The sequence below is a fragment of the Colletotrichum siamense genome (assembly GCF_013390195.1).
Source record: "Colletotrichum siamense strain Cg363 chromosome Unknown KSG_Cg363_contig01, whole genome shotgun sequence".
Taxonomy (NCBI): Eukaryota; Fungi; Ascomycota; class Sordariomycetes; order Glomerellales; family Glomerellaceae; genus Colletotrichum; species Colletotrichum siamense.
In genome coordinates this window covers 1588790-1614002 of record NW_023501014.1, presented here as the reverse complement: position 1 = coordinate 1614002, position 25213 = coordinate 1588790, and the positions used below count along the sequence as shown (strand labels likewise).

Genomic DNA, 25213 nt, shown 5'->3' with positions numbered 1-25213 from the left:
CTGGGCAGCTTTGAAGAGTCGGCGGGGAACTTTTTTTCGCGATCAAGCAGTGAAGCTGGGAGACGAAGACGACGGGTTCCTGCGCATACCGCCTGTCAACGCGCCCAATATGCCTTCCACTTCATCTGGACGTATCACAAAGTCCCGAAAGGGCAAATACTCAACACCACATCAAAAGAACCACCGATGGGAGTCCTTCGCGACCAAGGTCTCCAAACTACACTCGCTCGATCCCCTACGAAAGGTCCGCCGACATGATCTCGACGAAGAAGACCTCGAAGCGACCACCTCATACTTCCGGACTGGCTTGCAGAAATGGGGCGAGCTCAATGTCTCAAAAGCCTTTAGCGATTTCAAGAGGGTGGTCTTGCCGCTGAGTGAGAGTCTCCCCCAGATTCTACACTTCGAGAAGGACATCTTCGAGGCGCTCGAGACGTCGATTGCGAAACAAGACAAGGATGCCTTGGAGCCTGTCTTGGACCTCTTGACAGCTTTTGCGCACGATATTGGTACCCGATTCGAAAAGTACTATGCCAAGTCTCTGGATCTCATTATCGCCATCGCCGCCAGACCGCAGGATGCCGATGTTATTGAGTGGACATTTGCCGCTCTCGCCTTCTTGTTCAAATATCTTTCGAAGCTACTGGTCCCGGATTTGCGACCGACGTACGATGTCATGATACCACTCCTGGGAAAGGCGCGCCACCCTCCTCATATTGCTCGTTTTGCCGCCGAGGCGTTGAGCTTTCTCATTAAGAAGGCAGCGGCACCAGCGAACCGGGAGACCGCTCTCGTTGCCATCGTTGAACACGCAAGGAACGACCTTCGAAGTACTGTCGGCGACCGCCAGTTCCAACTATACCAGGATGGTCTCATGACTATGTTCGCCGAGGCGATCAAGGGCCCAGGACAGACCATCCACTCGACTGGACCGGCCATCTTCACGACACTCATGAAAGCCATCCCCGAAACCGAGTCAGACCTCACGCCGACGGCGACCTGGACCGATCTTGTTTGCGGTGTCCTGACCAGCATCATCCACCACTCCAACGATAAGGACCTTGCGCTGGTCCTCGAAGCGATCCAAGACCATGTGCAGGCAGCGTTGGCCGAGTCTAAGCCAAGCAAGACATGGCGTTATGTGCCTTTAGTCAGGGTTCTCGGTACGGCTGCGGGAGTCCGGAGAGGATCTCGCGTCAGCAACTGGCCCGTACTCGTCCAAAACCTGACAGCGATGCTGGATGCGATGGCACAGAACTCCCCAGAGGCAACGGAGGATAAATTGAGCCTGATATGGAAGCATGTCGTTGTCAACGCCGCGATCGTCTGGCACCAGGCGCCGATTGACGCCCTAATCCCGTGTATCAAGGACTTCATGACAGCTCTTCAGAGGGACAAACTCATGAGATGGTATATTCCGTTCTGTGCCTACTTCTCCGAGTTGGATTCACAACGATTCCGAAGTTTGTTCCAGACCTATTTCCAGAGGTATGTCATAGAGCATCATCTTTCATGTCTCGCATCCTAACAGTGACCAGGTTCATTGTCAGCCACTGGTCCGACGGTCGAAACGAGGATATGCTGTGCGTTTTCTTACCGCGCATGGTCAAGTCAGGCAGTTTGCCCTCGCCAGGGGGCAAGGAGACCTGCAATCTTCCGCGCAGCTGGCAGGACCAGATTGTGTCAAAGTTCGAGCGTCTCGAAGCGTCACCCTTCCCCGAACGCGGAGCCTATGACAAGGATCCCCAAACATGGCGGGATAGATGTCTGCCCAAATACTCAGCACTTCTAGACCTCCTTTACTCTACGACAGTTCACCCATCGGCAAGCGCCAAGATCGCGGAACTCCTACTCAGAAAGTTGAGACTTGCACTGAAACCATCGTCCACGTTGGCGTCGGATGAGGTACACTTCAGCGTCAGCCAGGGTTTTCATGCGTACCTTCGCATGAGCAAGGCGGCTGGTCCGGTGGATTCGGCTCTCAGCCCGCTTCTTCGGGCTGCCGTGCCTCGGTTCAGCCGTTCAGTTGGCTTCCTGGAGGCCTACCTTGAGTATGCTGAGGCAACAAAGAACCAGCCGCCGTCGGTCGACCGCCAAAGCAGCGACAGCAGCGAGGGCTCTGGAGAGGAAGATCCTGTCGTTCAGGCACTAATTGAGAACCTCTCTGCCTCTTCTCATGAGCTTCGCCTCGCTTCTCTTAAGATTCTTCAGCAAATCGAGTCGACGCCCGATGAGCACTCCTGCCACACCCTTATGCTGGATATTGAGCAGACACCTATGGAGCTTTCCACGATGAGAAATGTTGCTATGCATCTGCGCAAGCTTGGTCAAACTTACTCTCAATTGAGCGAAAACTCCTGGCTCTTGAAGGCAATCCCTTCCTTCATGTTCGGCATGTTGACAGTCAAACTTTCGCCTTTGTGGGACGATACCATTACCGCTCTGAAGCTGGTTGGAGAATCCAAGACGGGTGCGGAGGCTATTTCAGATATGGCTTTCGACTGGCTGGAGACGCCCTCGCCCAGGTGGTCGGGTCCCGGAAGCCAACCATCGCTCCAGGGCAGGGAACCCGTCACTGACTTCGACTGCACCCACTTAAAGAAGCTCTGGAGGATGGCGGATGAGGTTGAGCCTGTGGTCAACAACGCGGTAGATCTCATGCTTCAAGCTTTTGACGAGCAGCAGCAAACCGTCGAGGCCCACGCGACCAACGCCCGAGCCCAGGCAATCAAGGTCTTTACTGCCATGCCTTCGTCTGCTGAGAAACACTCGCGCAAGCTGGTGCCCTTTTTCTTGCCTTGGGCTCTTGATGAGGATGATGCATCTGACGCCCAGGACGATGAAGAGCCTCAGTCTAATGGAGATGACTGGTCACTTCAGGACCGCAAGGCACTCGTTGGTGTCTTCGCTCTGTTTGTCAACCCGAAGTCTCTGTACCAGAATGAGAAGGTGTACCGTGCCCTTCTCCATCTCATGGAGAATGGTGATATCGAGGTACAGAAGCAGGCACTGAAGGCTATCCTCGCCTGGAAGCAAAAGGGTGTCACACCTTACAAGGAAAACTTGGAGTACCTCCTCGACGAAGCCAGATTCAAGAACGAGGTTACCGTCTTTCTGCAAAGCGACGAAGTCATTCGACCTGAGCACCGGGCTGAGCTCATGCCTGTGCTTCTGAGACTCTTATACGGAAGAACCATCTCTAAAAAGGGAGCTGCCAGTGGCCGTCATGGTCTGCTGGCTACTCGTCTGACCGTTCTGAGAAACCTGAGTGTAGAGGACATGGGAAGTTTCTTGGACATCGCGACTGGCAGCCTGAGGAACGCTCGGGTTATTGATGAGTCTGGTTTCCGCTCCAGCTTGTTCGATCGGGAAATTCTCCCTCCTCGCAAGCAAGTCGGTTTCATGAACATGATGCTGCCCCTCATCAACGAGCTCGGCGCTCATGTTGGGCCTTATGTCGAGAGACTTTTGCATCCCATCTTGTACTGCTTGATCTCCGCTTGCCGGCGACTCCGGGACACGGCGATTCAGGAGGATGACGAGGACGAAGAACCCACTGAGGCGTCTCAAGAGTCGCTGTACAAGGACATCCGGCAAACCGGCTTGAAGTGTATTATTTCTCTGTTCCGCAATGCGCAGGATTTCAACTGGTCGCCGTACTCGGAACCTATCGTCAACGAGGTCATCGTCCCCAGGACAGAGAAGTTGCCTATTGAGACCGCCCAGTCGATTTCTGGTATTATGCAGCTGCTTTGGACGTGGTCCCAGCTTCCTAAGGCTGCGTTATTCTTGTCAATCAACAGCCAGATTCTACCGAAGGTTATCGAGTGCGTTTCGGTGCCGAAAGCCAAGGAAAACGTCAAAGTGTTCGCCCTCAGCATCGTCCGCAACCTCTTCAAGCTGGCACAGGCTCCTGCCGAGGAGTCTGAGTTCAATGAACTTATCCGCGTCGAACTCATTGATGCGAACATGGAGCTGATCTTGAGGACAATTACCACTGCACTTGAGGCCGAGATGGGCAATGAGCTTTTGGAGGCTTGCATTGAAACCATTGTCGAACTTTCTCCTATGGTTGAAACCTCTCAGAACGTCCAGCAAACTCTGGATATCTCAACTAAGCTTCTCAACCAGCCCGCACGCAAGGTCAGCCCCAAAGCCAAGGGCAGGATTCTGCTCATTCTTGAGCGTTTCATCAACATCCTGGGTGCTTCCGAGGCCGAGGACACGACTGCCAACATCGCTATCTACGAGACTCTGGCTTCCCTTTTCAGCTACTTCAAAGACAGAGAGAACAGGACGTCTCTGGCTCGCGTTCTTACGGCTCTTGCCGCCAAGGATGCCACTATCCAGGAAGTTGCCGAGCTTTGCAGCGCCCTCAATGCGTTTGCACCGGACCGCATTGATGAGCCGGACTATGACAAGAGACTCAAGGCCTTCACCCAGATTACAAACAAGCAGACGCCGTTTACTCCCAAACAGTGGCTGGCGCTCCTGCACAACTTGATCTTCTTCATTCGTAGTGATGAGGAATACGGCATCCTTGCGTCAAACTCTGCAGACGGTCTTCGGAAGTTCATCAGCGAGGTAGCGGCGTGCCAAGAAGAAGCCTCGAAGGCAGCGTTTGACAGACAAATGAGGGACATTGTACTCAAGTCCATCTACTACGGAGCTGGCGAGGAGTCGGCTACTGTCAGACGTGAGTATCTGAGAGTGTTTGGGTACCTCATATCCCAGATGCCCACGTGGGAACCTGTGGCGGATTTGAAGGGCTTCCTTGGCGGCGATATTGACGAGGACACCACTGAACTGCCTTTCTTCTTCAACATTCTCAGCCCTGCCACGTCCCGTCAATTGGAAGCTATCCGATTCCTCGAGACTGCCAACGAGGTCCACGAAATCAGCAGCCAGAATCTGGGCAAGTTCTTCATTCCGCTGCTGGAGCATTTCATCTTCGGCCGCGCATATGGTACCGACGACCAAGGTTTGGGCGCCCAGGCGACAATCACGATTGCGAACTTGGCCCTATCCCTTGACTGGAAGACCTACCGTGTGATCCTTCAGAGATACATCAGCTTTGTGGAGTCAAAGCCTGATCTGCCGAAGCAGGTGAACAAGCTACTCGGCAAATTCAGCGATGCACTCGTCGTCTCCGTGGAATCAAAGGCCACTGACGTTGAGCCCATGCAAGTGGATGGCTCTGTGGCTGCCTCCCTCTCCAACTTGAGACTTGCTCGCACCGTTCCCGCACAGGCGAAGCTCAGCACCGACGTCAGTAACCTCTTCCTTCCTACCTTGATCAAGCACTTGCACGAGAAGGATGAATCCGAGGTCAGCTACCGTGTGCCTGTCGGTGTCATCATCGTCAAGCTCATGAAGATCCTCCCATCTGAGGAGATGGGCCAGAAGCTTGCTGGTGTACTCACGGATATCTGCCACATTCTCCGCAGCAAGTCCTGGGAAGCCCGTGAGATGGCCAGAGATACTCTAGTGCAAATCGCTTCCGTTCTGGGCCCGACCTACTTTGGTTTCATTCTGAAGGAACTTCGCGGCGCGCTCAAGCGAGGTTACCAGCTGCACGTTCTCTCATACACCCTTCACTCCATGTTGCTCAGAGTCATCCCGGAATTTGAGCAGGGTGATCTCGACTACACTCTCTGGTCTATCGTGGCGGTTATCATTGATGACATCTTCGGCGCTGCCGGTCAAGAGAAGGATGCTGAGGGATACGTCAGCGAGATGAAGGAGGTCAAGGCAAGCAAGTCTCAAGATTCCATGGAGTTGATTGCCAAGTCTGCCTCCATCAGCCAACTCGTCGCACTCGTGCACCCACTGCAATCTCTTCTCTTGCAAAAGGTCGACCTCAAGCTGGTCCGCAAGATCGATGCGTTGTTGGCCAGAATCACCGCTGGTCTGCTGCAAAACCCTGCAGCAGAGAGCCGTGACACACTGGTTTTCTGCTACGAGGTCATCCAAGAAGTCTACAAGAGCAAGCAGCCTGAGAAAGCACCGAGGATCGACCCCCGCCTCAAGAAGTATCTCTACCAGAAGGGCGTGAAGAAGGACAACCACGGCACCGCGGGCAAGTACACGTACAAGCTGGTCAAGTTCGCCTTTGACATTCTGCGGGCCGCCTGGAAGAAGCATGACAGTCTGCGCACTGCAGCGAACATCACTGGTTTCGTCCCCATCATTGGTGACGCTGTCGTAGGCGGCGAGGACGACGTCAAGGTTGCTGCTTTCAAGCTGCTCAGTGTCTTGGTCAGAGTCCCTTTTAATAACGAGGACGATGAGAAGTTGTTCAAGGTCGCCACCAGGGAGGCCTCGAAGAGCATTTCAATGTCAACATCTACGACCACAGACCTCTCCCAGGCTGCGCTGAAGTTCCTTTCAGTCATTCTCCGGGAGCGCAAGGACATTCCTGTTAAGGAGGCAGCCATCGACATGCTGCTCGGCAAGCTCAAGGACGACCTTACCGAGCCTCTCTACCGCCACGTCACTTTCAACTTCCTGCGCTCCGTTCTTGAGCGCAAGATCGAGACTGCTGTTGTCTATGACACTATGGACTACGTCGGTACCGTCATGATCACCAATGACGACCAGAACACGCGAGACTTGGCGAGAGGAGCCTTCTTCCAATTCCTTAGGGACTACCCCCAGAGAAAGGCCCGCTGGGTGAAGCAGCTAAACTTCATCGTCGCCAACTTGACCTACGAGCGAGAGGGTGGTCGTTTGTCCGTCATGGAGGTTGTTCATCTCCTGTTGACAAAATCAGCGGATGATTTCGTGCAAGAAGCCATCGCCACGTGTTTCCTTCCCCTGGTCATGGTGCTCGCCAACGATGACAGCGAGAAGTGCTGCCTCGCTGCCGGCGAGGTGCTCAAGGAGATGTTCCGCAAGGCTGACAAGGAGCGGATGCAGAACTTCATGACGCTTCTGCGTTCGTGGATCGAGCAGGAGGACAACGCAGCTGTTACAAAGTTAGCTCTCCAGGCATTCGGGTTCTTCTTCGAGGCTAGAGAGCCTTCAACCAAACACAAGAAGGAGCTGGACTTGGTTCTTGGCAAGATCGGGGAGATTGTCGGAACTGGCGATATCCGCGTCGCTGACGAGGATTTGATGAACACTGTCCTCCACGACGTGCAGGTCCTGACTGAGAGATACCCCGAGAGACTCCTCGGTTCGGAATCTCAGGACCTCTGGGCCGACATCCGCGGATGCTTCACGCATCCTGACAACTCCGTCAAGTTGAGCACCGCCAAGGTTCTGAGTGCCTTCCTCGCCGACTACGCCAGCAAGGCTGCCAAGGCAGGAGAGACGCTCAATGGGTCTCACGGACTGGACCTGGATTGCGAGGATGTCGAGGAGCTGGTGAGGTTGACAATGTACGCCTTGAGAACGCCCGAGATCGAAGACACCCTTGCCACGGAACTCACTCAGATCCTGATATTCTTGGGTCCCCGTCTGCCCGTCAAGGTGCAAAACGTACCGGAGGCCGAGACCCTTGGAGACAGAGACGAGCAAGAGGCTGAGGAGGACAGAATCGAGGAGCACCGCAAGGACCTTCAGTACCTCTTCTGGAAGCTCTCCTCTCTCCTGCGCAAGGACGTTCGCCCTAAGTCGAGCGCCATCACCCCTAAGGTCGTCGCCATGGAGGTTTTGGAGACAATCTGCCGCCGCGTGCCTCAGGAGCACCTCGAGCCCTCGTTCAAGACCATTCTGTACCCCCTGCAGAACCTGACGGACCCCAACATCCCCGTGCCGTTCTCGAACGACGAGCAGTTCAAGACCAAGCTGGATGGCCTGAAGAACAGGGCACAAATCCTCATGGACTCTCTGCAGAAGAAGTTCGGCACGGCCGAGTACACCAAGACGTTGTTGGAGATCAGGGAGGAGGTGCGCGAGAGGAGACAGCAGAGGTCGAGCAAGCGCAAGATCGAGGCAATTGCGCAGCCGGAGAAGTACGGCAGGGACAAGAGGAAGAAGACGGAGAAGAAGAAGGAAAAGAAGAAGGTCCGCAGCGCCGAGCACAGGGCGGCCAGGACGGCGTACAAGGGGTGGTAATTACTAGGTCTGCACGAAGACTGCATCGTATGGCGTTCTCGGTGGGAAAAAAGGCTGCGAAGATATGCATGGTCTTTTATAGTACATGGGCTACATCGCCCGCTCATATGTGAGATTCTTATCTATTTTGTTGTTACATTTCGTCTTCGTCTCGTCGCCAGAAGTGTGTGGTGATGGGTATCCAGAACGCCGTCTCCATGCAGTCGTGTCATACCCCGACGGCTCCTAGCCGTCTTTTGTGTGGTCCAAAGCACCGCCCCCAAATATCAATGTTGTACAATGTGATAGTTTTCCATTACACCCCTCATGATGACTCTTCTTTCTTGGCCTCGCCAGCCTTGGCCCCAGCCTCAGCCTCAGCCTCCGTAGAGCCCTCGTCGGGGTAGAACTCAATGTCACCGTCCTCGCCTAGCGTGCCCCTCTTCACCAGTCTGCCCTTCTCGCGCATGAGATCTTCAACGGTGACCTTCTTGTCGCCAAAGATGCCGAGGTGGTCGCTGATGACGTGACGGTTGCGGCAGCCTGGGCAGGTGATGAGGACGGAGCCGTGGTGGTAGCCCTGCTTGGAGACCTTGTGGCGGGAGCGGGTGTCGCAAGGCACGCAGGTGAAGTCGAGCTGGTAGTGCGGGTTCGACTCGAGGCGGATCTGCTGCTCGGTCTTGCTCTCGAGGTCACGCGCGGTTTTGGGCTTCGGGATGGAGTGGGCGAGGCGCGTTGCGACGGCGGGTTGGAGGGGCAGGTTTTGAGAGAAGGCGCCTTGGGGGATTAGGCGCATTATCGGGGAGGTGGTTGGGCGAGCTGTTTGGCGCAGCAGAGGCGCTAGTCTTGTGAACGCTGAGCGCGAGGCCATTTTTGTGTATTGTGAGTGTGGTGAGTGGGTAGTAACGTGGCTGGGCTGCTGGTGTTGGTGGTGCTTGAAGCTCGCAAAAGTCAAGCGGAAGCGAATTGGAGCTTTGGTCGCAAAAAAAAGTCCTGGGAATGCCGTCACTGCTCTTCCAGATTCCAGAACCCAAAGCCCACTGTAAAAAGATTGAAACGGATAAGCGCCACCTGTGGCACTCAGATGTGGCACAGCAGGGGAAATCAACGAATCAGAGTCCTACAGTCCTTACTAAATGACCCGTGCGTCTAGGAACTGGGATAAGGATGGGAATTGATTGGGTCCGATAACCCGGTCGCGCCTTCCGCCTCGTGCGCGCGGACCATCCCGGCTTCGGGGGTGGTTTTGTGTGCCATCTAGTGCAGTGCAGCCTTGCTTTCTTTCCCGCGCTCATTGTGAACTGAACCTAGACAACTGCCTGTACCGTCTGCGATGCCTTGTTCAATACCGCCTCCTTCGATCCTTCCTGTCGCGAACTCCCTCCTGCCCTGCGCGACTGAGGCTACAAAGACCAGCTAGGACTTCTGCTTCCCTTCGCTTCCTCCGACAACCTTCTTTCAGCGCAACACCACTACAACTTACCACTTCTTCCCCTCCACCACACTTTCTGAGAAAGCTACCCCGCCGCCACTTACTCAGACGCCCACGATAGCTACTTCGACCTGAAACGGTCAACCACAACACGACTCCCGGCAGAATTTTCGCTACACACGATATCTCGATATCCATAAGGAGACACGATGATTTCCGGCAGAGGTGGAGGAGGTACAGCCATGCGGGCTGGTCGCATTCGGCCCCCGCGCCGCCCGGGCAGGGTAAGTCACCCCAATATGTCACTGCGGGAAGGAAGGCGCGATGAAAAGCTTGATTTTGGTGCAAGACCTCTCTTCTCGAGCTCTGAAGACCCATTTCATTCGCGTCTGTCGTTGAATCGATGTTGCCGTGCTCAGCGTGCCTATTGTTTGCCTGTTTGGGCATTGGCTGGGTGCAAACACCGGACGGGTCGAGATGGAGCACCCGGCGGCCGCACATCCCGATGGACCGGGCTGACAAGATGAACAGCTCACCTCAGGTATCGACACAAGCGACTTCGAGCAATGCTGGGAAACTCTCAAGCAAGCCCTTACCGACATCCACAACCAGAACTGCAGTACCCTCTCCTTCGAGCAGCTTTACCGAGCTTCCTACAAGATTGTTCTTAAGAAGAAGGGCGAGATGCTGTACGACCGCGTCAAGCAGCATGAGGAGCAATACTTCTCCGAACATGTCATTCCCGAGATTGACAAGCTCGTCACCGCAAACCTTGTCAGCGCTGCTATGGGCGGCTCTGCTACCTCGGTCAACGAGCGACGCAAAATGGGCGAGCACTTCCTGAAGGGCGTGAGGGCCTCTTGGGACCACCACAACACCTCAATGAACATGACTGCCGATATTCTCATGTATCTCGACCGTGGATATACTCAAGACGCCCGCCGAGCGTCCATCTACACTGCGACTATTGGCTTGTTCAGAGATCATATCCTGCGAGCCTGCCTCAATTCGAGCGGCGAGTACACCGTCTTCGACATCCTCAACTCAGTCATTTTGGACCATATCAACATGGAGCGGGACGGAGACAATATTGACCGCCATTTGCTGCGGAACATCGTTCGGATGCTGGATTGTCTTTACGAGTCGGATGAGGAGAACGAGTCGGAAAAGCTGTATCTCACAACATTCGAACCAGCGTACCTCCAGTCTGAGAGAGAATACTACAAGCAGGAGTGCGAGCGCTTGCTTCGCGATGCCGATGCCGGTGCCTGGCTTCGGCACACGCAACGCCGCCTTGCCGAGGAGAACGACCGATGCGACACCACCATTCATTATGAGACGAGGGAGAAGTCGATTAAGGTTGTTGAGGAGGAGTTGATCTCGGCGCACCTGGACGATTTCCTGAATCTTGAGGGCAGTGGACTCAAGTCCATGGTCAACTACGACCGTGAAGAGGAGTTATCCATTCTTTTCAAGCTCGTCTCAAGGGTTGACCCGAAGAAGACATCGCTGAAGACGATTCTCTCCGCCCGCGTCGTTGAGCTCGGTCTCGAGATTGAGCAAATCCTCAAGGATACCAACTTTGCCACGGCGGCTGCGGCTGACGGCGAGGAGGGCGAGGGCACCGAGAAGGCCAAGACTCTGAGCTCCTCAGCCCAGCAGACCGCTGCTGCTATCAAATGGGTTGACGATGTATTGAAGTTGAAGGATAAGTTCGACAATCTGTGGAAGAAATGTTTCCAGGAAGATTTGATCATCCAAACCGCTCTGACGAAGAGCTTCTCCGATTTCATCAACATGTTCACCAAGAGCTCAGAATACGTCTCCTTGTTTATCGACGACAATCTGCGCCGCGGCATCCGAGGCAAGACCGAGACCGAAACTGAGGAGGTGCTGGAGAAGGCCATCACTGTCATCCGCTACCTTTCCGACAAGGATCTCTTTGAGAGGTACTACCAGAAGCACCTCGCCAAGCGTCTTCTGCACAACAAGTCTGAGAGTCATGACGTCGAGAAGTCGATGATCTCGCGAATGAAGCAGGAACTTGGCAACCAGTTTACTGCCAAGTTCGAGGGCATGTTCCGAGACATGGAGTCGTCCGCCGAACTGTCTTCCGGCTACAGAGATCATATCAGGGGTCTTGGCGATGTCGAACGTAAGCAGATCGACCTTGCCGTCAACATCCTGACGACCAACTCATGGCCTCCCGACATCATGGGACGCAACTCGCAATTCGCCGATGGTGCCGGCTGCAACTGGCCGGATGAGATAAAACGCCTGCAAGACAGCTTGCTCAAGTTTTATCTTACTAACCGCAGTGGCCGCAAGTTGACATGGTTGGGCTCTACCGGTAGCGCAGATATCAAGATGGTTTTCCCTGCTATCCCTGGTGGTAAAGGACCGCTGTCGCGCGAGCGACGATATGAGCTAAATGTCCCGACATATGGCATGGTCGTCCTCATGCTTTTCAATGAACTGGAGGAGGATCAGGAGCTGTCTCTGGAGGAGATTCAAGCCAAGACCAACATTCCCACACCCGATCTCACTAGGGTTCTTGCTTCCATCTCCATCGTCCCGAAGGCCAGGGTTCTCCTCAAGGAGCCCGCCACCAAGTCAGTCAAGGCCGGGGATAAATTCAGGTTCAACAGCGCCTTCGTCAGCAAGCAAGTGCGTATCAAGGCTCCCATCATCAACGCTACTTCAAAGGTCGAGGGCGACGAGGAGAGGAAGCAAACCGAAGAAAAGAACAATCAGACCCGTGCTCACGTCATCGACGCTGCGCTCGTGAGAATCATGAAGTATGCTATCCTGCCAGCCTTGCGCTGTGGTATTGGCTAACATTTCACAGGCAACGCAAGGAGCTCACCCATACGCACCTCCTTAGTGAGGTCATCGAGCAACTCAAAAGTCGTTTCACGCCTGAGGTCACCCTCATCAAAAAGCGCATCGAGGATCTGATTGTCCGCGAGTACCTCGAACGAGTGGAGGACGTCTCGACCCCGACTTACCGCTACCTCGCTTAAGCTTTTTAAAGCTTACTCTAGTGAGCACGACGACGGAAATGATTATGATTTGAATAGAGGCATTTCGGGCTGCATCAGGGACGGTCAGGGTTTTTTCGGCATTGGCGTTTGGGGGGTGAGTCGGTTGGTCAGTAGCTATTGCGCACATCTTTGAGAAAAGTGGCCGGCGGCGGAGAGCTTAGGCAGTGAGCCTATCTCGTTGAGTCTCGAGGCCGTTTGACTTTCCATAAGCTACAGGCAGTCGTTGGGGTCTGAACTGGCTAACGGTGGGTGAGATTCAGGCGGTTGTATATATTACTTTCGCATGTACGAATTTCAAGGGACTTCTTGCATGATTTCTATTCTTTCTCTGTTCTCGTCTCTGCCCGTCGTCCCCCGGTCATAATTCGTACCTCTGTATTCTTGCGCAAGTCATATCCGCATCAACGCGAGAGAGAGGCCGTTGGTTTTGATAGCTTCGAAGAGGAAGCCGATGGCTCTGGTGAGCACATGGTTCATCGTCATCGAGGGCCATAAGCTATAAGATTGCATCCTATGCTCTAAGAACGTAGCTCCACGGGCCAATGTAGTCGAGTCGAGGTTGACTTCGGTACGTGAGCCGTTGCCTCCGCTTCTGGTTTTTTTTTTTTTTTTAATGTCCTCTTACAGAGGTACCGTCACCCTCAAGCTTTGATCCATTTGCGGTTGCTTGAGGGTACTTAGTATCGGAATACTTGGGGAGAGACAGGCCTGACGGACGGTGATGTGACTCTTGAAGGTTGCCTTGTATTCTTCCATCCGCAACATGGGGTTCTGTCTCTGGCTGTTAAGATGATAGTTGGGATAGCTTCTTTTTGTTCAGAGGGTGTGGTACGCAGATTTCATTTGCCTCGTTGCTGTTGTTTGTTACACAAATTGAGCGCTTTATATAGGCGCTCGCAATGGTTCAGCCTGTCTTCGTGTACGCTGCGGGGTCTACGCTCAGGTGGGCTCCAGCGTGCTCTGGGAGTGCTTTTAGAGTGGTGATGATGAGTCGTATAAATACAACTGATTGATGATAGTCTCAACTTGTTGCAACACATTCAATGAACATGCTGGCTGTGAGTGCCGATGGGAGTGAGGGATCGCCGTTTGTCATGAGATTATGATGTTCTGCTTCTATATGGGGAAGGGAAGATTCGAGAGTTATCTGAGCTCAGAAAAAGTCATGCTTGGGCGAATACTCAGAGAAGGATAGAAATATCAGAAGACGCTGACCATATGATGAGAGAAATCTCTTGAGAGACTGCACAAACTTGACAGGCCGTCTGGGGTGCTGCTCATCTTGGAAAACCAACACAATGTCGGAGCACAAGCGACATTGTTGCTGTCTGTAATAAAATGATACCAAGATGGTCCTTTTATAAGGTGCGTGGTGCACAGAGTGAATATAAAAGGAATGCTGCGCCAAAGGCTGGGTGTTAACATGCGCAACACGCAATCGCCATGTTCGTTTCGGATCTGTTCGTTTCGAAGGGAATCAGATTATGTTGACTACGTAAAAGCTGCGCCCAGCAAAGGCGGCCAAGAGCTACGTAGTGCTTCTAATTATCACGTATTGGGCAAGATTTATATGTATGAATACTTGAGAAGCTCTGCTTATCAGGTATTCACTGGTGAATATCTGAAGAAGGCAGGAGGAAGAAGGCGAGAGCCCTGGTTATGGAGGGAACAAGGACATAATTACAAGAACCTCCTGCGCAGCCATATGCCTTTTTTGATGCGAAGCTCCACGAATACTAATTGGAATACTGAAGTAAAAGTGAAGAACGATTGGGATGGGTGGAAATTTTGAGCTTCAACTTCATGGTTATAGGAATTTGGTTTCGAGGAAAACGTCTTGCAATGATGAGTGCATTAGGCACAAAACAACGAAATGGATGGCATTGGCACACGATTTGCTTGCTCCATAGTAGTATCACTCTTGCCAGGCTTAAATAGACTTCAGCGGGGTTGATCACAACCACAATAACTAGTTTACTTCACACTGTGACATCTCCGGCAACCGCCGTGAGAGGTGGGCAGATACCGAGATACCGTGATACCTCGAGGCTGGGAAGATCTCTGCCTGGAATGGTGTTGCCACAGATATCTTAGCATAACAGATATTCTATTATCATCGCCCTTCGCATTGGAAATAGCGGTCAGCTAAGCATATGGTGATAATTGATGTCGCTGTTTTATCATAGCCTCAACCTTCTCGTTCCTTTACCTCACAGCTTGGTGCTCCCAGCAGGTCCATCAACCTCCCCAAACAACTCCATAAACGCTCCATGAACCTCATCAGTGAGATCGCTCGCCTGCAAACTCCTCCCCTTCTTGACGAAAGCCCGCCTCGAGCACTCCCTCGTAATCGCACATCCTCCGAACGCAGCCAACCTCACCAACTCCGCCTCTGCAAGCTTGCTGTCTCCCGTATCCCACAACCCATCAAGATACGCTTTCCTCCACCCCAAAAACGTCGCAATCGACCCCGTCAGCGTATCCCCCTGCCCACCACTCCTCTTCAACCCGCCCTCGAGGTCAACAATAAAGGTATCCTCCCCATTCGTAATAAAATCCTTCGCCCCCTTCTGCACAACCGTAACGCCCTCAAGCGCCCTCGCCAGCGCCTCAACCTTGGCCGTCTCCTTCTCATCCTTCCCCCCCTCCGTGCCCTCCTTCGCCTTCCCCTCATCAATCCCAAGAGCCTTGCACAGCCGCGAGAACTCCACCACGTTCGGCGTGAGCACCGCCAGCGCGTACCCCTTCACGAGCCCGGGGTCCTTCTGCACGAGCTGCAGCGCGTCCGCGTCGAGCACCAGCGGGATCGAGCGCTCCCTGGCGGCGCGGATGACGCGCGCGACGGTATCCTGCATCAGTGGGTCGCGCCCGAGGCCGGGCCCGATGACGAGCACGTGCAGGCGAGCGAGCATCTCGACGATGGGCGCCGAGATCTTGTCCGCGTCCGGGGGGGCGGAGGCGGCGGTGTCCTCGGAGGGGGACTGGCGCATCAGGGGGTGCACCATGAGGTTTGGTGAGTAGGTCTTGATGGTGGCTGCGGCGCCGGGGGTGCAGATTACGTGTGACTGTGCGCGTCAGTTCCGAACCCAATTGCGTACGCCTGGATGGCGAGGATCGTGGAAATGGGAGATTTTGGGGGGCCTACCATATCGCAGCCCAGTCTGGCGCTCGCCATGGCTGAGAAGTACGGCGCTCCCGTGTAGTCCACGCTACCGCCGATGACGGCGACACGGCCCAGCTGTCCTACGAATTGACTGTCAACCCCTCTTTCCGCCAAATCCGCGAGGATGCCGTACCTTTATGGAACTTCTCCAGCATGGGCGGAACCATCCGCTGAACGCGGCCGAGGATCTCCTTCGTTGCAGACGACATGGCGGGGGCGGGGTCAGATGGCATCGCAAGCTTGAATGTGCGCACAGTGAGCTGATGTGTAGGCTAAATACCGCAGTGGAACAAGCGGGAATCGCTGGTAAAAAAGCGAGGCCGACCGTGAATTAATTGCTGTGAGAAAGAGCGAGTGACCTCCAGAGCTTGACGTATGAATTGGGTTTGAAATTCGTACGAGGGGCAGACGTTTGGCGAGTTGAGATCAGAAGCTCTGACAAGCGAATGATGTCACTTGCCGACATCCCCGACGCAATCCACTCTGATGACAACTCCTCGAACAATACTCATCTGCCACTCCATCTCACATGCCTCAAAACACCATTTTGAGTCTATCAAATGCATCGATGACTTGTTTGTTTTCTTTCACACTATCGCGACCACACCGAAGAAGGTTGGGAACGAAGACAGACGACGAGATTGACAGTTGCGATCACAGCAAGGGAGACAATGACAACATGGAACAAAATGAGATACGTTCAATCATGGTATAAATTTGCTTCTAAGTAAACGTCCAAACTGCCAGATAACCGTTCGTCGCGCCCCAGACATTAGCATGTCACATAAGTTTTCGTGGTGCTTAAAATTCATAAAAGATGCCGCTCGCCAACAATCCCCGTTTATGCCTTGACAATCCTGCAAACCAAGTCCGAACCGTCGACTGAGTCGCCCTCCTTGACCTGGAGGGTGGAGACCTTGCCGTTGTGAGGAGCAGAGATGACCATTTCCTGGGCATCATGTTAGTATATAGCTCACAAGCAGTATCGGCAGAGAAACTTACCATCTTCATGGCGCTGAGAACAGCGATAGGGTCACCCTTCTTGACATCAGATCCGTCCTTGACACGGAGCTCAACCAAGACACCAGCCATGGGTGCGCCGACCTGGCTGGAGTCGGAGGGGTCGGCCTTGGGACGGCTGACGTTCTCAACCGAGGCCTTGTTGTCGTCGACGGTGACTTGTCTGACTTCACCGTTCATCTCGTAGAACACCTCGCGCTGGCCAGTGTTCTCGCTCAGAGGACCAATAGCAAGGAGCTTAAGAATGAGGACCTTGCCCTTCTCGAGCTCGACATGGAACTCCTCGCCGATCTCGGGACGAGACAGGAAGTATTTGGTGGGCAGGACGGAGAGGTCACCGTACTTCTGGATGAACTTCTTGTAGTCCTCGAAGACCTTGGGGTACATGACGTACGCGGCAATATCACACTCGGTGATGGGACCGCCGAACTTCTTGTGGAGGTCACGCTTGACCTTGGCGAAGTCAACGGGCTCAAGGAACAGACCAGGGCGCTTGTCCAGCTTCCTGCGGCCACGGAGAGCGTTGGAGCGGAGGGGCTCGGGGAATCCGCCGTACGGCTGACCCATCATACCCTCAAGGAACTCCAGGACGGAGCCGGGGAAGTCGAGCTCGGAGGCACGGGCCTTGACGTCCTCGGCGGTAAGCTTGTTGGAGACCATGAACTGGGCAAGGTCACCAACGACCTTGGAGGTGGGCGTGACCTTGACGATGTCGCCAAGAAGATCGTTAGCGTGCTCATACGCCTTCTTGGTCTCAGCCCACTGCGTTCCAAGACCCAATTGAGATGCTTGGAACATCATGTTGGTGAGCTGACCACCGGGGATCTCGTGCTCGTAAACCTCAGGGTCAGGGCCAGCGAGGTGAGCCTCGAAAGGCGAGTAGAGCAGGCGCAGCTGCTGCCAGTAGGTGTCCAGAGCGCGGACGTGGGCAGGGTTCAGACCGGGGTCGAGATCACTGCCCTCAAGGGAAGCAATGATGGCGTTGATGCTGGGCTGAGAAGTCATACCAGACAGACTGTCGGTGGCAGCGTCGACAGCATCGGCACCAGCCTGGGCGCAAGCGACCATGGAGGCAACACCCGTACCCGCGGAGTCGTGGGTGTGAACGTGGATGGGCAGCTCGGGGTACTTCTTGCGGATTGCGCCGACCAACAAAGTAGCTGCATGGGGCTTGAGGACACCAGCCATGTCCTTGAGACCGAGGACGTGGATGTCGAGAGCAACCAGCTTGTCGACCAAGTCGAGGTAGTACTCGAGGTTGTACTTCTTCTTGGGGTTGAGCACTGAAAACTGGTTAGCAAATGTGACGATGATCATGAATAGAACACAGGGGAAACTTGCTGTCTCCTGAAATGCACACTGTTCCTTCGACAACACCTCCAGCCTTGTGGACGGCCTTGATACCAACCTCAAGCTGGTCAATGTCGTTCAGGGCGTCGAAAACACGGAAGATATCGACACCATTCTTCTTAGCCTGCTCGACGAAGTGGTCGATGGCGTTGTCGGGGAGGGACGCATAGGCCACACCGTTGGCTCCACGCAGAAGCATCTGGAAGGGGATGTTGGGGACTGCCTTTCTCATGCGGCGCAGACGGTCCCAGGGGTCCTCGTACAGGAAGCGGTAGGCGACATCGAAGGTGGCACCTCCCCAGCACTCCAGAGCGTACAGGTTGGACAGGGCGTGGCTGGTCTCCTTGGAGATGTTCAGGAGATCAACGGTACGGACACGCGTGGCCAGAAGCGACTGGTGGGCATCACGCCATGTGGTATCCATCAGAAGGCAGCCCTTGTTGGCGCGAACGGCCTTGGCGAACGCCTTGGGGCCCTGGTCGACGATGATTTGTCTCCATCCCTTCTTGCAGGGCTGAGAAACATCGAGCTTGGTGCCGTCCTCCTTGAGAAGCTCGGGCAGGATGATGTCGCCCTTGAACTTAGGCTCACCAATCTGGCCCTTGATGCTGCTACCGTTGACGGCAACGTCTCCAAGGTACGCGAGAAGCTTCTGCGCACGGTTCTGGCTGCCAATAAGGTCAAACAGCTGAGGGGTGTCGTCGATGAAGGTCGTCCAGCAGTTGCCATCGATGAAGGTGGGGTGCGTCAGCAGAGACGCAAGGAAAGGAATGTTGGTCTTGACACCACGGATACGGAACTCGACAAGGGCACGGAGAATCTTTCTGCGGGCAATCTCGTATGTTGAGCCGTGGCAAGTGCACTTGACCAACATGGAGTCGTAGTAGGGGGTAATGACGGCACCGGCGAAACCGTTACCACCGTCGAGACGGACACCGTTACCACCGGCAGAGCGGTAGACCTCAATCTTTCCGGTGTCGGGGGAGAAGCCCTTTGCGGGGTCCTCAGTGGTGATTCTGCACTGGATGGCAAAACCTCTAGTGGAAATGCGGTCCTGTGTCAGACCGAGCTGCTGCAGAGTAGCGCCAGCGGCGATCTGGATCTGGGCGGCCACGATATCGATACCCGTGATCTCCTCAGTGATGGTGTGCTCGACCTGGATACGGGGGTTGATCTCGATGAAGTAGTACCTGTTCTGCTGGTCGACCAGGAACTCGGCGGTACCAGCGTTGCGGTAGTTGACCGACTTGGCCAGCTTGACAGCGTCGTTGAGAATAGCATCGCGAGTCTCGGTGGGGAGGTCCTTCGCCGGAGCAATCTCGACGACCTTCTGGTGGCGACGCTGGACGGAACAGTCACGCTCGTAAAGGTGGACAATGTTGCCGTGGTTGTCACCGAGGAGCTGGACCTCAATGTGCTTGGGCTTGTCGAGGAATCTCTCGACGAAGACGGTGCCGTTGCCGAAGGCAGACTTGGCCTCGGAGGTGGCTCTCTCAAAGGACTCCTTCAAGCTCTCCTGCTCGCGCACGACACGCATGCCGCGACCACCACCACCGTAGGCGGCCTTGATGATGATGGGGAAACCATATTGATCGGTGAAGCTCTTGACCTCCTCAAAGGTGGCGACGGCGCCTTCGGTACCAGGGACGACGGGGACATCGGCAGCGATAGCGAGCTTTCGGGCGGAGACCTTGTCGCCTAGCGAGTCAATGACATCGGCCGTAGGTCCGACGAACTAAAACGGGCCCCGAGTCAGTGGGTTGTCAGATTTTAGGGGCTGCTACAGGATCTCTTACAATGAGGCCGGCCTTCTCAACGTTGCGCGCAAACTCGGCGTTTTCTGACAGGAAGCCGTATCCTTGGTGGATTAGCACATGTCAAAATGGTGGTTTTTTGGGTGCTCTTACCTGGGTGAATCATCTGCGCGCCATGCTCAACGGCAATCTTGATGATCTCATCTCCAGCGAGATAAGCACCGACCGGGGTGTATTGACCGCGCTTGCCAATGACGTATGCCTCGTCGGCCTCTGTGGAACAATGGTTAGAGGAGAACGGAGAGGAGAAGCAGCTGCGTGAAGGACATACTTTGTCTGTGCATGGAGAGACGGTCCTCATAACTGTGATGTTTAGTATGCGAAACTTGGTTCGGGCCAGGCGATGTGTTTTACCTGAAGACAGCGATGGTGTGCAATGAAAGCTCGTGGGCCTACAGAGAGTCAGCGATGCGTCGCAAGATGTGATGTCGCAACCGGTTGGGTTACTTACAGTTCTGAAAATCTACACGGGCAGAAAAGTAAGCATTGCAACTCTAGATAATACCTTGAGCGTCGCGGAAGTTCAACATACACGAATGGCTGAACGACTGTTAGCTTGCGTGAGTCAGGGCCGGATGAATGGATGTACTTACGAATTTCACCACGGTTGGCAACTAGAGGCATGGAGACACTGGTCAGCGCAATTCTCGAGGGATTGGTTCGGATAGCTCCGTCGAGCTTCGAGCCAGCTCAAAGAGGTTCAAGCTTACCCAGAATCTTCTTCAGGTGCATGATGCTCGAGTTGGCACGGATGTGGTGGATGGTCTGGGGGTCCTTCTGGACCTCCTCGACATCGCCGTCCTCGAAGACATCGTTGAATGTGGGCTGCGTCTGGGCCATGATGGGCAGTTGTGCAGCGTGTGGGAAGGTGTGAGGAAAGAAGGAAGAGAGTTTCGAGAGGGACAACGGCCTATTTTGAAGGGACCGAGGGGCAGGGAAAGCTGTTGAGGTCTCAAGTGCGAGACAATTGCGTCGGCTCTCGGTTGGCGGGGTGGTTTGGTTTGGGTCTGGTCTAGGTTGGTGGGGTTCTCCCAGGTTTCCAATCCCAAGCTTTTAGACGCAACAAGCTCGTCGGACGTGCCGCTTGCTTGGGGGTGTGTGTGGTCTGGTCTCTGGCCGCCTGTCTTTCAGGTGCAGATCAGGCGCAGCAGCAACAGATGCGGCGGCGGCGGGTACAAGGGTCAGGGGGAACAGAGTCCAGATGAGCCGAAGCACCGAAGCAGAGAGACGCGCCGTGTGTGGTGGGCTGAGAAGTTGAGCCGACGGGATTCGATTCGACGGGGTCCTGAAGTGAGAGGACGTGGAATGAAAGCCGAGGGGTAGCTAGGGAAGCTTGCTGGCTCTTTGCCGGGGTTAGGTAGAGAGCTTCGATGACAAGCGAGCACAGCTCTTTCTCTCTTTCTTTTTTGCGCTCTTACACCCGTCCGACCGAAGGGTACGGGAGTGGATGTCGGTGGGTGGGGGGGTATGACGGTGGTGGTAGCGAACAAGCAGTGGTATCTGGGGGAGCACAAACGACGATGTAATACTATGTACGCAGCAGCAAGAACAGCAGCGGCCGGCGGACAGATGGCGGAGGACGAGGAGAGGAAGAGAAGAGGGACGGGATGAACACGAAGCTCGTGGGATGAGGGGATTTTATTTGTATCTGGGTTGGTGCCAGAAAGGTAAATGGCATGTCTGTCAGTCCTTCCCTCTTCGCCAGGGCTCGTCTCCTCGTAGGTACACCCCGGGCAGCAGGAGGGGAGACCAGAGCAGACCAGACAGATCCATCTGAGAGGGCCATGTCCATCCGTCAACTTCAGACCAACCTAAAGATGGCATTGGCTCTGGCACTGGGGCTGGCAACGCACGAAAAGGCCGACCTCTCCGCGAGACGTGGTGGTCGACTGTGAGGGAGTGGTGAGAAAGTAGAAACCGACTGGCGACGGCACCGGAGGCCCCTCCCCTGTCGCCCCTCGTCGTCATGAAGGAGGGGACCTTGTCTCCAGCAGCTAGCGCGAAGTAAAGGCATGCAGCCAGGTAGAGAAGTATCCGGGTACCTCCATGTCGAGGAGCGAGATGCCGCGAGATGAGGTGCGTGGCAGCCAGCCAGGTGCATCAGATGGGAGGTGTAGCTGGTGGAAAGAGGACCAGCGGAGGGGGAGGGGTAGAGGGGTGTCCAGGTGGGTTTGCGTACCGCGGTACAATGGAAGTCCCAAGTCCCATCCTGAAGGGCAGGCAGGTACGTACCGGACCTTTCTTACCTTCCTTACCTCCAGCGGACCTTACCTTTCTCTGGCTGCTGCTGGGACGGGAGCTTAGGCCACCCTGCGATAGCAGCTGCCCACTCAAAACAGCACGCTTTGTCGCGGCTACCCTTTTTTTTTTTTTTTTTTTTTTTTTCTCTTCCTCATCGCCCTGAGAAATGCAATGACATGTCTCGCCGGCATTCGGCGTTTGTACCTCTCCCACCTGACGACGGCGATGATCACGCTGCTGTGTGCCGTACATTTCATCGAGCATCCTTTGCCTCAAAGGGCAATGCAGTTAGTCAATCTTTCAATAGACTGCCCGTTCTCTGCTTGCTGCTCGTCGTCTGGCTGATGACCCTGGAGCCCAGATCCTGGTAGCGTAGCGTGCGGATACATGTGAAATCCCAACCTGAGATGGTGATACCTCTTGGCTTCGCAATGCCCCGAGAGCAGCCCTGAAGCCCTGAGAATAGCAGCAAGCCCCCCGCCCATCCCTGACCGAGAGATACCACAGGTGTTTCCACGGTTGAGATACTGGCCATTGCCCATGCCCACGCCCAGCCTCTCACTCTCAGTCTCCCCGGCGGGCCGGTGCCTTGACCGCAGCTCCTGAGACAGTTGCTGAGAATGCCCAGAGATGGGATCTGCAATCAACAACAACGAAACAAAACAGAAAGCGGCACCTTGATATCTATAGACTAAACGTCAGCACCGCCGCACATTGACTCAGGCCCAGATCCACGCCAGAGACGAGGGTGCATTCGCCGTTGAGACGCCAGCGCTTGCCATGTCAGTTTCCCCCTCAAACACGACTTCGAGTTACCTGACAAGTAACAAGTGTCCGTGGTAGTAAATCTAAAAGTAAAAGGCGATGATGGCGGGGTCGCAAAACACCGCTAAACCCCAACCAATTGGCCAACCACAGCTCGCCGATACAAAACTGCTTTCCTCCGGTTTGACTAACAGATTCCTGGAAGCAACAGAGCCAATTGCGGCATAGCGACAATGGCAGTTGCAGACTGCATTGGAGGGAAAATCCAGCCTGCAGAGAAAGTCAGAGTCAGGAAAGCAGCAACTGCCTTATCGTAATTACTTGCTTGAAAGAGCCAAGCACGAATTACCTACCTGAGGTGCCTTCGCAGTAAGAGGAAAGACCAGCAGCCAGGCGTACCTGACTTGTAGACCCAAGCCAATTGGATTGGCAAGACACGCCGAGTGCCGGTGTCTTGCACCTCCCCCAAGCACACACAACCTTGAAGCACTCATTCTGCAAGTGGTGGCGCCTGTCACAAGGCAAGCAAGGTTTCATGCACCAAAAACACTACACTGCACACCCTTCTTCGTAAACCAAGATACCGACATAATTTCCCCAATCCCGAGAGAATTGCACCCAACTCGGCAATCCTCGCAATCTCACGAGCTCTTCACGGGACTCCCCAGAGCTTGAAAAGCCTGTATGGGCTCTCCCCGGGCGCGACCACTGCCGAAGGCCGAGGATAACACGGCTGTCCACCCGACTACACGGTCACGGATCGGACGTCCGCCTCTCTCGACGGCCTGACGTCCACCCAGCCCGTGCTTCTCTTCGGGACAACTCGAGGCGATATCAGTCGTTGCGATGAAGTTCTCGGGACGCCGTTCCTGACCATTTTCGCCCCGCGGTCCAGCTCGTCGCAGAATGCGGGGTGCACGGGGTGACTTGCACAGGGTTCTGCCTTTTGTTTACCCTTTGACGTCTTATTCTTTTCCAGACGGCTTCGCTAGGGAGAAAAACAATATCCGAAATATCGTCAACCTCGGCCTATTGCACCGAGGGGCATGCCCGCAAGACAGCGACCGCCGGCTACCCTTCCGCCACCAACCACACCAGCGGCCAGCCCTGGGATGGGATGGGATGCGACACGGCAAGGCAGGCCACGCCGACCTTGGCCCGGACTGGCTACTGCAACCGCCAACCGCCGCCGCCGCGACCGCCCACTTCACCTTACGATGTCCATCCAGTTGGATCATCACTGACCACATGTAACTACAAGACGGCAGCCATGAAGCCACTCGCCAGAAGCGCACCATCCCAGGCACAGGACCCAAATCGCCCAGGTCCCTCCGTCAAAACAAAACCGCGCAGCCCCCATATTACTCGAAAGTTATTCCCGGTCCACTGACTCTTGAGGTGAAATCCCCGGACCACGCTGGGCCTGGGTCTTGTCCCGTGTTCCCCAAGAGGAACAAGTCCTATGAGATCGGGCACGCCAGAGACTGAATCATCGGCTTTGAGCCGGTGCATCTGGAGGTGCAACTGCAACTCGCCGTATCAACCATCTCGACTCGTTACACCGCCAAGGTGCCACTCTGGATCTCACTTGTGCTGCAAGCCTGCGGGCGACTCGGCCAGATTATCCTGCGCAGTTCAAGCCCAATGTTCCGGGTCGTTTCCAAGACTCTTGGCCCCCCATCGAAGCCTTGACGTCCCCGTTTTCTCTTTTTCTCGCTAGATCCAATCGCGTCGATATCAAAGCGCGAGCGGCATTTGCAACAAGGAAAGAAAAAAAATTGCCTGCTCACCAACCTAAACCCACCATGCCATACCTACCATGGTGATGACTCCCCAACCACATCTGGATACTCCGACGTCGGCTCTGCCGGCATCTCGTTTCCCAGGCCCCCATTCACTCAAAGCGCGCAAGCAACATAGTGCGTCACGGTGTATCTCCAGTCCGCCAACGAGGCTGGACGACGATGGAGTTGTCAATGGTAATGAGAATTAGCCACAACATCACCACACTATGCGACATTTATTTCAGCCTGGCCGCCTCAGCTCCTGATATCGGTGCTGGTCGCCCCCCTTCTCCCTGCCACCTTGCGTGATCGCCTGCCGTGTGTGACTCTTTCGAGTCGGCGGATATCAAAGGTTATTTGAGGCATACGCAGCAGTCTTCGTACCCGCCCTGCACCCCACGATTAATAACGCCGGACTCCAGCGGTGCATGCGCGGCGGTGCCAAGGACACCAGGGACGAGATGGATCTACACTCGGCCGGCCGTCCGGCGAGATCATGCCCAGGTGCCAACATCGACAGAGAGAGTGGGGGTCATGTCGGTGCTCTCGCAGTTTCGGAG

General features: G+C 54.8%; 5 protein-coding genes across 5 annotated transcripts; 2 read left to right on the top strand and 3 right to left on the bottom strand.

Moving 5' to 3' along the window:
• Window positions 1-109: 109 nt before the first annotated feature.
• Window positions 110-8061, top strand: utp20 (U3 small nucleolar RNA-associated protein 20; the record flags this gene model as incomplete). Its single annotated transcript, XM_036632246.1, has 2 exons — window positions 110-1488; window positions 1539-8061. The coding sequence occupies 2 exons, from the start codon at window positions 110-112 to the stop codon at window positions 8059-8061; spliced, it is 7902 nt and encodes a 2633-aa protein (XP_036501290.1).
• Window positions 8062-8365: 304 nt separating this feature from the next.
• Window positions 8366-8911, bottom strand: CGCS363_v000396 (Uncharacterized protein; the record flags this gene model as incomplete). The annotated part of the gene is made up of 1 exon (XM_036632245.1): window positions 8366-8911. The coding sequence occupies one exon, from the start codon at window positions 8909-8911 to the stop codon at window positions 8366-8368; it is 546 nt and encodes a 181-aa protein (XP_036501289.1).
• Window positions 8912-9714: 803 nt separating this feature from the next.
• cul3 (Cullin-3) lies at window positions 9715-12495 on the top strand (the record flags this gene model as incomplete). The annotated part of the gene is made up of 3 exons (XM_036632244.1): window positions 9715-9756; window positions 10004-12270; window positions 12321-12495. 3 exons carry the CDS (start codon window positions 9715-9717, stop codon window positions 12493-12495), a joined length of 2484 nt encoding a protein of 827 aa, XP_036501292.1.
• Window positions 12496-14726: 2231 nt separating this feature from the next.
• Window positions 14727-15888, bottom strand: CGCS363_v000394 (ATP-dependent (S)-NAD(P)H-hydrate dehydratase; the record flags this gene model as incomplete). Its single annotated transcript, XM_036632243.1, has 3 exons — window positions 14727-15581; window positions 15662-15759; window positions 15813-15888. 3 exons carry the CDS (start codon window positions 15886-15888, stop codon window positions 14727-14729), a joined length of 1029 nt encoding a protein of 342 aa, XP_036501291.1.
• A 632-nt stretch (window positions 15889-16520) lies between these two features.
• pyc (Pyruvate carboxylase) lies at window positions 16521-20703 on the bottom strand (the record flags this gene model as incomplete). Its single annotated transcript, XM_036632242.1, has 11 exons — window positions 16521-16628; window positions 16682-17982; window positions 18077-19784; window positions 19846-19907; window positions 19957-20076; window positions 20135-20166; window positions 20218-20255; window positions 20315-20326; window positions 20396-20403; window positions 20457-20477; window positions 20574-20703. 11 exons carry the CDS (start codon window positions 20701-20703, stop codon window positions 16521-16523), a joined length of 3540 nt encoding a protein of 1179 aa, XP_036501286.1.
• Between the last annotated feature and the right edge of the window lie 4510 nt (window positions 20704-25213).